This window comes from Equus quagga, chromosome 14 (assembly GCF_021613505.1).
Source record: "Equus quagga isolate Etosha38 chromosome 14, UCLA_HA_Equagga_1.0, whole genome shotgun sequence".
Lineage (NCBI taxonomy): Eukaryota > Metazoa > Chordata > Mammalia > Perissodactyla > Equidae > Equus > Equus quagga.
The window spans coordinates 95,865,035-95,878,013 of NC_060280.1; the positions used below are offsets into that span (position 1 = coordinate 95,865,035).

Here is a 12,979-nt window from a genome sequence, read left to right on the forward strand (position 1 = left end):
TGTGTGTGTGTGTGTGTGTGTGTGTGTGTGTGTGTGTGTGTGTGTGTCTGTGTGTGTGTGTGTGTGTGTGTGTGTGTGTGTATCTGTGTGTGTGTGTATCTGTGTGTGTGTGTGCATCTGTGTGTGTGTGTGTATCTGTGTGTATGTGTGTGTGTGCGCGCGCGGACGAGGGCGGACGTCCCCCGGAGGCCGATGTGCATCCTCGGGGAGAGGCGTGGAGCCTGCGGCCGGCTGGGAACGTTTACTCCAGCTGCCGGCAGCTTCCACCAAGACTGAACGTGCCCATTTCCCCCGTGTGAGGAAGCTCGCCTGCTCCACACCCAGCTCCCCGAGGAAAAGCTGGACACAGGCCTCTGGTCAGACGGGGCCAGGCTGCGTGTCTGCGGGCACCCAAGCCAGGCGCATGCGAGCGGCCGGGTCAGCCCAGCCGGGAAGCCAGGGTCCGGCTGCTGCAGGACAGAGGGCACCGGGCCCAGGGTGGCTCCCCCTGGCTGCCTGGGGCAGGGCTGGGGCCGTGGGCTCCACTGCTGGCATCCAGTGCTGGGGGCCCTCTCCCACCAGGCCCTGACCACCCACGGGCCAGCCCGGGCAGGGAGGCCTCGCCCCCGGGCCCCACCCCATCTAGCAGGCCCAGGTGGCCGCAGCCCGGAACAGGCAGGAGACCCTACCTTGAAAATGTCCAGCATGTCTTTGTAGCTGAGCAGGGCCACGGGAATGCCAATCTCGTCATACTGCGTCTTGTTGCCTCCTGGGGGGACCTGGGGCCCGAGGAGGGGACACGGGGGAAGGAGAATGGATGGCTCCCCGAGCCCCCCCAGGACACGGCTGCCACCAGCCCCTCCTGACAGCAGGCCCGCAGAGCCAGCACTCTCTGACGGAGCAAAGAGCCCCACGTGGGTGGGCTGGGGGGTCCTCAGGTGCCAGGTGGTGGGAAGAGGGACACACTGGGGGCAGGCAGGCCCGCAGGCTCGGCCTCACTTGCTGGGGGAGGAAAAGCTCTCCCTTCATGTCCAAACATTGGGGTCAGGCCCTGTCAAGGGCCATTGCGGCCTGGGAGGGCCAGGGGACAGGCTGGCATGAGCCCACGCCACCTGCTCCTCAGAAGGCCCCCAGAGCTCGTTTCCCCAGCCCCAGGACTGCTCTGGGACAGGGCTCCCTCTAAGACCGTGGTCCAAGGGCCAGCGTCCACAGCCTCGGTCAGCAAAGCCAGCTCCTCGCCTCCCTCTATTGCAGCCGCCTGCGCCGCCCCTTGAGCGCTGTGACCCCAGATGCGGGCCTCCTGGGCAGGAGGAGGTCAGGGCAGCTCCAGCGCCTCCCGCCTCGCCCCTACCCACGGCTGTTGCCCCGTGGCCGTACCAGCGCCTCCTTGCTGACGACCAGCAGCCCGCGCGCCCCACTGCCCTGGGCCAGCCTCACTTTCTCGTAGAAGGTGCAGTTGCCCCGTGCCACCAGCGGGATCTGGTTGCTGAAGCCCTTGGCGGGGAGGTCGGCCGGGGAGCAGAGCACAGAGGCCGTCCAGTCCCGCAGCTGCAGGAGAGACTGAGGGAGGCGGCATTCCCGTGAGCTGCGCCGGACGCAGGGCGGATGGGGCCCCAGACCAGGTCGGCAGGGGTGCCTGCCCACGAGCAGCCCCTCAGCCCCTCTCTCTGCGGGACTGTCGGCTGGCACTACCCTCTCGGCAGCACCCCGCCAGGCTCAGCCTCCTTGGCAGGGCGGGGGCGAGCAGGGCTGCACACACGCACGTGTGAGCACACACACGTCCACACACACCCACATACACAGGTGCACACTCATGCACAAGCATGTACATACCCACACGCACACTCATATACACACCCCAGCATGAGGCCGACAGGAGGGGCTGCAGGCGGCATGCGCTCAGAGCTCCCAGGGGACCCTCCCTGGTGTCCTGACCCCGTCTCCAGCATCCACGGCAACGGGTCAGCAGGGGTGCGTGGACAGGGGCCTCCCCGTCACAGTGAGAACCACTCTCAGCCCCTGAGCCCCAGGGCCCCCTGGGTGGACAAGGGAGGCCAGCGCCGGGAGCAGCAGCCGGGCTGCACCTGGGGGGGCTGGGTGTCCCACCCCTTGGCCTGCCAGCCCTCTGCTGTCACCCCCTCAGGACCGCTCTGCCAGCAGCCCCAGTGCAGCATGCGGGGTCCTGACGAGTGTCCCACCAGGGCTGTCCCTCGACAGGGCTCCAGACATTTTTCATTTATGACCAAAGAAACCGAGGCCTGGTGGGGCTGTGGGGCTTCTCTGGGGACGCCCCAGACTCCAGCGGCCCCCCTGGTTTCCCTGCTGAGGTCCCTCTCCATCCTGCGGCCGGCTCTGCAAGATGAGTCTCCCAGAGGGCCCTCGGGGACCCGGGGAGAGGAGCGGAGGGATGGCGGCGAGCAAGACAGAGGCCCTGAGTTGGGAGGGCGCCCCGAGCGGAGGGCCCCCACCAGTACTCACCGCCTTGCTGAGGTCGTGTGGCAGGTGGGCCCACTGCGGGTTGTAGAGGATGCAGTAATCTCTGCCCCTGGGGCCCCCGGCCTCGGAGACCACGTGCACCATGCCGTACTCACAGGCTGCCTGTGGGGACAGGCAGGGTCAGAGCCCCATGCTGGGGCAGGACAATCCAGCAGGAACAGAATCCCAGCCAAACGAGGACGCCTCTCCGAGGGGTCACCTGTGTCCCCGACCACGCTGGGGCTGGCGTCCTCCCTCCGACAGTACAGCCAGGGTACGATCGTACACGTCTTATGGCGGGGAAAGCGAGAGAGGACAGCGAGGACACAGACAGGCCTCCCCAGGGAGACCCGGTGTTGACCGCGGCTGTGTCAGGTCCCCTCCTGGTCCCGTGGCTCCTATGGCAGTGGTGGCACCACCTCATGGGGCCCTCCAGGGATGGATGGGGCAGGGGAGAACGAAAGCCCCAGGCTCTGTCCTGAGGCCGGGAGGGAACACGGTGAGTCAGCAGACCCGTCCCCAGGCCCCGGGCGGGGGCTCGTGGCTGGGACCACGGGACAAGGCAGGAGGCTGGGAGGAGCTTCTGGGACCCCAGCAAGCTCAGGGATCGTCCTTGACCCGAAGCTCCTGGGAAAACTGCCTATTTGCCACTGACAGGTGACCCAGCTGGCTCTGGGCAAAGCTTGGCCCCCTTGGGCCAGTGCCTCACTTTCCAGGAGGACAGGCGAGCCCAGGTCACGCGACCAGCCCCCGCCGGGGCACAGGCCAGTGGGCCTGCCCAGGTCAACGTCCCCTAACCGCCCCCACCCAGAGGCACGGCAGGAAGGGGCCGGGATACTCTGGGGTGGGCTGGGGCTGTGCATCTGTGCCCGGCGGGTAGAGTCTGCAACGGACAGGAGGCGTGCGGACACCAGCAGGGCACAGACAGCTGCCCTGGTTCCTCTGCCCCGCCAGACCCCGAGCACACAGAGCCTGGCTGCCCACGCAGCCCCGCTGCCCGGCCCACTCTGCCCAGGAGGAGGAACAGGAGCGGGTGGCTGGCTGCAAGGTCCTCCTTCTGCGTCCTACAGGCAGCAGGCTGCTCACGGACGGCTGCACGGAGAGTACCAGGAGGACAAGCAAGCTTGGACATGGAGCAAGGATGTGGGCAGCAGGCTGACCACACAGGACAGGGCAGGCCGGGGCACACCGGCCATCAGGGCCCTTGCTCTGCATCTGAAATCAAAGTCAGGCAGAGGAGCAGGCCGCAGAATCCCCGAGACATGGGACACCTCCCTCAAGGGCAGTGGGGTGGCCGGGGGCCTGGGGTGGAAGGGGCTGCCTCTCGTCTTTTCCATTTCACACCAGAACAGCCTTCTTTACGTGAAAGACCGTTAACGTCACACGAAAGCATCGCCGCCACCTGCTCGTCAGCGCCTGCCTGGACCCTGCAGCTGCCCGGCTGAATCGAGCGCAGGTGACGCTCCCCCCTCCCGGCAGAATCGAGCGCAGGCGACGCTCTCTCCTCTTCCTCACACATGCTCGGGCTCGGCTCCGGCCTGCGGCCCAGAGAGCCCCCTACGAGGACGGCCCCTGTGTCTCTGGAGGATTTCACCACGAGCAGGTCTCACAGCGTCGGGGCGCCAAGCACGCTCGCCCCGAGTCTGGGAGCTCCCGAGGCCTGGGGGGCCTGCCAGGGCGGGGGGGAGGGGCAGTCCCCAGGAGAGAAGACTTGTGCTAGGACCCAGGGGGCCAGTGTGCCACATGTCACACCCACGGGCCCTGGGCCCTCCCCACCGCGGGGCTTCTTGGGGCTCCTGGGGCCTCTCTGGACCCGACTCGCGCTCCGCACACTTGGGCTCCTGGGGCACATGCTCCCCTCGGGCTGTAAACACCTCGACGCAGACACGCAACACACGCTCCTTGGTCTCCCCCAAGGACCTGCCATGGACACAAACAGGTGGCCACAGCCGCCCGCCTGACAATAGACGCCCGACCGGAACAGACGCCAGCTGGCACCACGGGACACGCGCCATGCCAAGTTGAAGCCGGGGTGGGGGGCTCTGATTTGGCCGAGGGTCCTGATGGACTGGGGTCCCCAACATCAGGCCTGGGGCACAGATTGGCTCTCAGATGGCCAGAAGCACAGTGAGGCCCCAGCCCGCACGGGAGCGTGTCCTTGACGGCCCTGGGCACCCGGCGGTCGTGGCGTGGAGAGAAGCCCAGGGCACCGCGACCCGGGCCTGGAGGCCGACACGAGGTGCCAGCGCAGGTCCGGGCCACCACTGCTCCGACGGGCACGTCAGCTCTGGCGCTTTGGTTCGTTGTTGTGAGTGAGGTGCTGACACTGCTGGGCGTGTTCAGTGAAGCAGGCTTACAGCTCAAAGAAGCAGGGACACGGGGCCACTGTCACCAGCACTCGTGGGAGGAACGCAGGGGTGCTGCCTGAGGCCGACTGGCATCTCACTGTCCCTCCACCTGCCCTGACCTCAGCCAACCTCCATGCACCTCACCTGTCACCTTGTTAGGAGCTCCCTCTTCCAGGTCCTCCCCACCAGGCTGTCCCCCAAGGGCGCCCCTCAAGCTGGCTCTAAGTACCGCGTCTGGCTGCACGCCCCTCCTTTCCTTCCAATGGGTCCTCCTACGCTCAGACCCCCTGGCCACTCACCCCGGGGCCACTGGGGAGAGTGTATGGTCCCTCAACCCCCAGGCCTTATCCGGCCCCCCTTCTGTGTTTGTAAATAAAGTTTTATTGGAACCTGGCTGCCCGGTTCCCGGATGGAGGGCCCACAGCTGTTCTCAGTACAACTGCAGAGCGGAGCACTTGCCACGGAGCCCATGTGGCCCGTGAAGCCAAATACACTCCCCTGTGGCCCTTCACAGAAAATGTAGGCTGACCCCCATTCTGTGGGATCCGACGGGGTGGGAAGCGTCATCTTCATAAAACGAAAACTGACAGAAACTGTTTCTTTTTAAAAAGGTCATTTAAAGCACAAAAGCCTACTATGGGATTTCCCTCCCCGCGATCTGCACAACTGGCTCTCGGTTCAGAAATAAATCTGTGCTGACATCAAACGCCAGGGAGGGCCCGGTTTCGCTTTGAATCCGGTTTCCCCGCCAGCGGAGTCAGAGGAACTGGGGGCACCTCTTCAAAGGGACCCCACGCTGTGAGCGCCCCACGGGCTAGAAGGGCCGGCCCGGCACGGAGAACCAGAATAGCACGGACTGCGAGGACACACCGCCCTCCGACGCGGCAGTCATGGAGCAGGCTGAGTGAGGACCGTGTGGGCAAACCAGGCTTCGGGATGACCGAGAGCACTCATGTCAGGGGCTGTGAGAGGCGCTAACGGGTCCAGGTGGGAGCGGTCTTCCTTCTAAGAAGACTCGGTGAGCTCGAGGAGAGGGTGGAAAAGTAAGGCCCCAGGGAGCTTGGAAACAGATGCGCAGGTGGAGGAAAGTGATGGGGAGATGGGAAGGGGGGCGCCGAGGGCAGGGACACGTGCGGGGGTGGGGGGCACGTGGAGGGGGCAGGTAGAGGAGGGCAGGGCGCGCACTGACGTGAGTTCAGATCTGCCGAGTAACAGCCTCCCCTCGGCCTTTGTGTACGCGCCGGAGGAAGTGGGTCTCTTTGGGGAGGTCAAGTCCTTCACCCAGGGTCACAAAATGCTGGCAAGTGAGTTCAGGGTTGTCAGCAAGCAGCATTCTGCCCAGTGGCGAGCTGGTCTTATCTCGGGCACCACGAAGAGCCACCCCCTCCCACCACCACCCAGGGTGCCGTCCTGTCTCAGGGCGCGTAGACCAGGGCTCTGTTCCGGGAAAAGCAGCCCCGACTGCTCGCCTCACTCTCTCCCATACGTGCCTTGGCTCCCCGCGCGCAGGACAAAGTTCAGAACCCTCAGCCTGCTCGGGATGAAGTCCAAACGGCCCGGCACCGTGAGCCTCCCACCAGCTGGGTCTGACCTGCCCAGCCCAGGGAGGCCACAGGCCAAGGTGTAAGCACTGTACCGCCATCCACACCAGCACCGTGGACCCCTCAATGTCCCCAAATAAATCACCGGCCCTCGCGCCTCTGGGCCAGCTCAGGCCACTCCCAACACCTGCCACACTCTCCCTCTGCCTTCACAACCCGGCAAACTCCTACACATCCTTCAGAACACCCCTCGGCCCCTAGTGCTTCTGAAAAGCCTTTGCAGGCAAATCGAGTGAATCTCTCCGTGGTGTTCCCACGATCCTTCATCCGTCGCTTGCTCTGTCCTCGATCAAAACGTCTCGAGAACTTAAAGTCCATGCCATCAAATTGCTCAGACGGTGAGGAAGATGAGTGAACACGGGCAGGGAAAGGACACGGGGGCTAGTGAAGCAGCTGGGGAGGGGGCGTCCCAGAGAGCTTCCATGGGGGACGGACAGGGAAGCTGAGACCAGAAGGGAATTCCAGGCAAACAGAGATGACCAGAGAGCAGAGCAACTTCAACAAACTAGAGCCGGGAAGGGAGGACTACAGAAGCCTCCCAAGTGCTCCAGGAAGCTGCTGGAAGGCTCTCGCCTGGATGCACCGAGAGCTGACACACTTTGAGAGAGATCACTCCTGCCGTGTCAAAAACGGACTGGGGACGTGGGGAACAAAGGCGGCCACAGGAGCTATGGCAGAGGCGGCGGTGAACTGGGGTAACCGGGTCAAGGTTAATGGCCTCATTGGTAGGGCTGTTGGGACAACATTCCCTGAGCTTCCAAACCCAGGAGAGAGGGAGGATTTGCAAACCAAAGATGTGCTCATGACAACGTGCATCGGCCATCTCGTGGGCAGTCCCCCACTGGCCCCGGAGACCTCGAGTCAAGTGACAAAGTAGCAGCGCGCGGCACGCTCATCACCCCATGCGTCATGTCGCCGAGTCCACGCTGTACTCTTGGGGACAAGCGACGGACGCCCAAGGCAGGAGACTTCCCTGCCCAAGGTCAAGGAGCAAAAGACGGGGCGCCGATTCGACCCCACTCCAGGGCTGGGCTCCTGGACGCTCCCCGGCGCTGCCAGGCACCGGGCGCCGCGCTGGGCAGCTTACCGCAATCCCGGTGGTGGTGGAGGGAGCGCTAGCATCGCGAATAAGGGGAAACTGAGGCTCACGGAGGGGCCGCCCCCTGGCTGAGGCCACAGAGCCAGTCGGGGGGGGCGGCGTCCCCGGCGTCAGATGGAGACGCCGGGACGGACCAGCAGGACCCGGGGGACGGGAGGGGGTCCCCCAACTCCAGCCCCGGGGGAAGCGAGTGACGCTGCGGCCGCGGGGAATCCCGAGGCGGGGAGGGGGGACGGACCCGCAAGGTCACGGCCGGGCTGCGAGCCCGCCGGCCGCCCGCGCGGGGGGCGCAGAGGCCGAGGCTGACCCCAGGCCGGGCCGGGGGGGGCCCTGTGCGGGGCCGGGGGCCGAGGGGCCGGGGCGCTGCCGCCGGCGGGACCGGCGGGGCCGGCGCAGCCCTCACCTGGGCCGCGAGGAGCAGGAAGGCCGCCGCGAGCCGCGCCAGCGCCGCCGCCGCCGCCATGTCGGCCGGTCCCCGCCGCAGGCGTCGGCAGATGTTTCCCAGCAACGCCCCGCCGCGCCCCGCCGCGCCTGCGCCGTGTGTGCGCCGCGCCTGCGCGCGGGGGCGGGGTCAAAGGGCGCGGCGGCGGCGCCTGCGCAGAACGGCGCGGCGCGGCAAGATGGCGGTGAGCTCGCGGCGGGGCGGCTGGGGCGGGAGGCTCGGGGCCCGGCCGCGCACTGTCCGCCTCACGCGCTCTGCTTTCCTCGCAGGACAAAGAGAAGAAGAAGAAGGAGAGCATCTTGGACCTGTCCAAGTACATCGACAAGACGATCCGGGTGAAGTTCCAGGGGGGCCGCGAAGGTGAGACCCGCCGCCCGCCCCCCTAACAGTTTAGGATAAGTAAGGAGCGGCGATCGCGACCCCTGCTGCTGGGCTCCGCTTGGGCGCTTTGCTCGGATGCCTAGTGCAGGGCTCCTAATAGACCGCCTAATAAGCAGGCTGGGAAGTAGGAACTGTTAGGTTCGTTCCGCAGGTGGGGAAACTGAGGCACGGAAAGGGGTCCAGACTTAACCCAGAGCCACAGTGGCGCAGCCGGGGCTGGGATCCACGGCTTTGCCTCCCCTGCGGCCCTGTCTGTCCAGCTCCCGCCCCGGCGGCAGCCCCAGCTCCTCGCCGAGACCCCCACCCCAGGGTTCCCCAAGCTGGGCGCTGTGGACATGGGGCCGCGTCATTCTCTCTGGGGGGCTGTCCTGGGCGCTGTGGACGTGGGGCCGGGTCACTCGTGTGTGTGGGGGGGGCGTCCTGGGCACTGCGGGGTGTTGAACAGCATCCCTGGCCCCCACCCACTCGATGCCTGGAGCTCCCCAGTGTGACAACCACAGGTGTCCCCAGACATCACCTGGTGTCCCCTGGGAGGCCGCATTGCCCCAGTTGAGAACCACGGCCCTGCGGTCAGTCTCCGCCTGCCGGCCAGAGGGACTTGTTACAGACACGTGGGGTCACCTTCTTCCCCATTGTCGCAGGGTAAAGGACCCACCTTTTCTTCCTCTGAGTAAGGTGGGGAGCTCTCGCCGCCCCGGGGCTGTGAAGCTCCTGTTACCTCTGGAGTGCTCTCACCAGGTCAGCTTGTTCCTGGCTGACCCCAGAGTCGCTTCCCTGCCCTCAGCTCAGGACACCTGCTCCAGGAGGCTTTCCCTGACCCTCCTCCTCGCCACAGGCCCTGTGCTAGAAGTGCCCGTCACAGCTTTCCGCTTGATGCCCGTTAACACGATGCTTAGCTCGAGTCTCCTGCTGGGATCTCGGGCAGAGGGCAGGAACGGCGTGGGGTGCCGCTCCTTGGTGGGGGCCCCCTGGGTCCGAGCCCCATTTCTTCTGCTCGCTGTCAGTCTTTGGGTGGGTTGCTACCTGCCCTTAGCCTCAGTTTCCTCATTTGTCAGAGAGGCTGTGAACTCTGCCTGTCTCAGCGAGTGGCAGTGGGCATGCGAGGGTTAAAGACGTAACAGGTTTAGCGCAGTCCCTCCCCCGTCAGCATTTCATTATTTCAGCTCCCTCCTTGACCATGGGTTCCATCTCATGAGACGGTCATCCAGACCCCTCTCCCGAGGTGCAGACGATCGGCTGGCCTCAGAGTGGTCAGGACACAGTGCCTGCGGGTGTAGGGACGGTTAGAAGTGAGACCCTGCGTCTGAACGGGTGTCTGCTCAGTGGCTCGGTGCCGGCCCTGGGGCGGATGAGTGAGAGGCGGCTCCTGCTGGTCAGGGCGCTTGTGTTACTTTTATACGCTGTGGGGTCAATTATCACCAATTCAGCAGCTTGAACACTCAAACTTCTTGTCTCCCCGTGTCTGCCGGCTGGGAGGCCTCGTGCCTCAGCCTCGAGGGCTCCTACGAGGTTGTGATAAAGGAGCGTCTCTTGGGGCCTGAATCAGGCACAGAGGCCTCCTCCAAGCCGCTGGTTGTTGGCAGAATTTGGTTCCTTGTGGTCGTTGGACTGGGGCCCCCGTTTCCTGGCTCGTGTTGGCCAGGGACACTCGGCTCCTAGAGGCCGCCCCCCACCCCCTGCCACATGGCTGTCCGCAGCATGGCTCCTTCAAGGCCAGCAGGAAAACCTCTCTCGTTCTTCAAATCTCTCTTTTCGGAAAGTGCTCATTCTTTTCACGGTTCACCTGATCCGGTCAGGCCCACCCAGCGTAGACTTCCTTAACACTAACTGAAGGTTGACTGATGGGGGTCCTGAATTACGGCTGCAAAGTCTTCTGTCTTTGTCATAACCTAATGACAGAGTGACACCCCATCAGATTCCCAGGTCCCATCCCACAGTCAAGGGGATGGGGTGACAGGCCTGTTCACTGGGGCCGGGGAACGTGGCTCTGGCCTGGACTCCTGGCTGCCCACTGCAGTGCCCGTGTCCCTTGAGGAGGAGGGCCGACCCGCAGGTGCAGGCCCCCTGTGCCAGGGCCCCGTGCGGTGTTGCGTCTGACGCTGCCCGGAACCCTGTCAGGCCGGTGCCGTCACCGTCTTCGTTCTACAGGAGGGATGAGCAGGGACACAGGCACACAGAGCCAGGGGCTGGCAGACTTCTGTAAAAGGCCAGACGGGGGACATTCCCAGCTCTGTGGGCCAGCTGTCCCCGTCACAGTGTGGGGGCAGCCAGGGGGACCGTCCTTAACAGAGGGACACAGCGGTGCCGAACGGTGGCCGCCTGGCCCTTCGCAGAAAGCGGTGCCCACCGTGATCTGGTGGGGACGGTTTGGGGTCGGCTGGGCCTGCTCCGCTCCCGGGAGCCAGTCCCTCGCTTCCCCTCGTCCCCGGAGACGCTGCTCCCACATCTGCCTCTTGCCAAGGGGTGGGCCCCTTGTGGGAGGGGCGCCCCGTCCCCGAGTGCTGCCGCCTGGGCAGGGTGCACAGTCCCCCCAGCGCGACCGGGACCTCACGCCCCCGTTTCTCCTCTCTTCCCGGTGCCTCTTCAAGCCAGCGGAATCCTGAAGGGCTTTGACCCGCTGCTCAACCTCGTGCTGGACGGCACCATCGAGTACGTGAGAGGTGAGCCGGCCTTCTTCCTGCTCCGATCCCCCTGCTGAGGGACGCACGTGGCGCCTCGGGGACAGACGGAGGACGGGTGTGTTTGAGCTCCACGTCCTGGCGCGGCTCACTCACCTGGCAGCTCGGGGACTCCAGAGACGCGGTGTGTTCTGCACCTGGCATGGTCAGGAGGGCGCCAGCTGCTCTGCTGCTCCTTCAGCTCCCCTCGTCCCTTGCAGTCCTCGGGTGTCACCCTGCTGCTGACAAACGGCCCTTCCGCTCGTTCCTGCCCCGGGTCCCTGCCCCACGAGTCCCAGACCGTCCGCAGCGCCCGCGGCATCAGGCTGCCCGTCAGCCGTCAGGTTCTCCAGCTCAGCCTCACGGGGCGCTCGGGACCACCGATGTCGTTGAGGCAGGAGTCACTGGTCGGAGGTTCACGCGGCCACACTGGCGTGTCCAGGACGGGCGGGGTGGACCTCTGTGGGGGAAGCATGGGCTCGGCCACTCCATGGGGCCTCTCGCTTTACCCGCAGTTTCCCCCGCCCGCGTGGGTCCACCAGAGTCCGCTGTGGCCCCCAAGCTGGGGTCCCGGCCCGGCCTCCTCGGGCGGATGATTTTCACCGTCTGTGGAAGGACGGGGCCCTCAGGGAAGCCTCGGACGGGGCCGGGCGGCCCTGGGGCTATGGCTCCACTCTTTCGGCAGCGCCTGCCCCTGTGGGGGGCCCACTGGGCAGGGGAGCCACACCCCCAGCTCATCCAGTGCGGCCAGGCGTGGCAGCCCTGGGCCCGTCCCCACGGCTCTGGGGCGGGGAGGGGGGTCGTTCCTCCCGCAGGATCTGAGGGCGGAGCAGCTCCGATCCATTGGGTCTCTGATTTCCCTGGGCCACCTGGTGCTCCCCGCGTCACGCAGGAACAGCACGCAGACTTTTAGTTTCTGTGATCTCAGCAGAGCTCTCGAGCTGCCTGTCACTTCCACAGTCCTTCCGGTAACAGCCCCGTGACACGGGCAAATGTTAGCCCCACGGGGCTTCCGTAGTTTTGCAGAAGCCGAGAGCCCGGATCGACGTTTGTTCCAGCTGCTCATCCCATAAGGTGTTGCAGGGCCCCTGCTGGCTCGCGTGCCAGGCCCCCAGTGAGCTCTGAGGCCCAGCATCCCTGCTGTCCCCCGGGCCGTGTTCTCGCTGTGGCAGGGGCTCTCCCTGGGCCTCATGGTCTGTGGGTCATCTCCGTGTGTCCGCACAGCCACATGTCCCCTCCGATCGCGGTCCCCCAGACCCCCGCGCCTGCGCCGCCTCACACCCGCGCTCTCCCCACAGACCCCGACGACCAGTACAAGCTCACAGAGGACACGCGGCCGCTGGGCCTGGTGGTGTGCAGGGGCACCTCGGTGGTGCTCATCTGCCCGCAGGACGGCATGGAGGCCATCCCCAACCCCTTCGTCCAGCAGCAGGAGGCCTAGCGGGCGGCTTACCCGCACGAACGGACTTCCCTTTTTGTATAGGTTACATTTTTCTTTTGTTAATAAAATCGCAAACTTCTGGAGCCCCAGGACCTTGCTTTCAGCCTCGGTTTTCTGGCAAAACCTGGGTCCCAAGGACTCGGTTTGGCCGGCAGGGTTTGTCGAGGGCCGCCCTGGTCTGGGCCGGGGATGGGATCTGAGCTGACCGCAGCCTTCACCGAGCCCCCAGGCGGCCGCACGCCATCTCAGCGAGCATGTCTCGGTGGCATCGTCTCTGCCTCTGCTCTGTGTCTTCAGTGCCTCCATGCACGCCAGCCGGAGGGTCCCCAAACCAGGGTCTCCGGGTCACGTCCCGTTACAGCCGTGTCCTCACAGAGAACAAGAGGGAGCCTGGGTCCCCGCCGGCCCCATGGCCTTTCCTGGCTGGCCCGGCCTCCCCCGGCCTCAGTCCCGCCCCGGCCGCTGAGGGCCTCTCTCCGGTCCTCTGGGCCCGGGACCCGACCCGGTCGTCCTCGTGAAGGCCCCCTGTGCCCCGTCCCCAAGGAGCAGGGCCTCT

General features: G+C 65.6%; 2 protein-coding genes across 4 annotated transcripts in view; one reads left to right on the forward strand and one right to left on the reverse strand.

Moving 5' to 3' along the window:
• The window catches only part of SPPL2B (signal peptide peptidase like 2B), an 18,109-nt gene extending 10,098 nt beyond the window's left edge, over positions 1–8,011 (reverse strand). For all 3 annotated transcript variants that reach the window (XM_046637977.1, XM_046637975.1, XM_046637976.1), the window contains exons 1-4: positions 7,906–8,011; positions 2,458–2,577; positions 1,357–1,539; positions 669–758 (exon numbers count right to left, since the gene is read on the reverse strand). In XM_046637977.1, coding sequence (XP_046493933.1) covers positions 669–758; positions 1,357–1,539; positions 2,458–2,577; positions 7,906–7,965 — 453 coding nt within the window. In that variant the 5' untranslated portion in view covers positions 7,966–8,011. The remainder of the gene's footprint in view (positions 1–668; positions 759–1,356; positions 1,540–2,457; positions 2,578–7,905) is intronic.
• An 83-nt stretch (positions 8,012–8,094) lies between these two features.
• LSM7 (LSM7 homolog, U6 small nuclear RNA and mRNA degradation associated) lies at positions 8,095–12,520 on the forward strand. Its single transcript, XM_046685957.1, has 4 exons — positions 8,095–8,128; positions 8,214–8,304; positions 10,914–10,985; positions 12,281–12,520. Exons 1-4 carry the CDS (start codon positions 8,123–8,125, stop codon positions 12,421–12,423), a joined length of 312 nt encoding a protein of 103 aa, XP_046541913.1. The 5' UTR covers positions 8,095–8,122; the 3' UTR covers positions 12,424–12,520.
• Positions 12,521–12,979: the final 459 nt, after the last annotated feature.

Bases quoted from the DNA above. Each gene is read 5' to 3' on its own strand.
- LSM7 (XM_046685957.1), top strand. The intron at 8,305-10,913 runs GTGAGACCCGCC...TGCCTCTTCAAG, and splicing joins GTTCCAGGGGGGCCGCGAAG to CCAGCGGAATCCTGAAGGGC. The intron at 10,986-12,280 runs GTGAGCCGGCCT...CTCTCCCCACAG, and splicing joins CACCATCGAGTACGTGAGAG to ACCCCGACGACCAGTACAAG.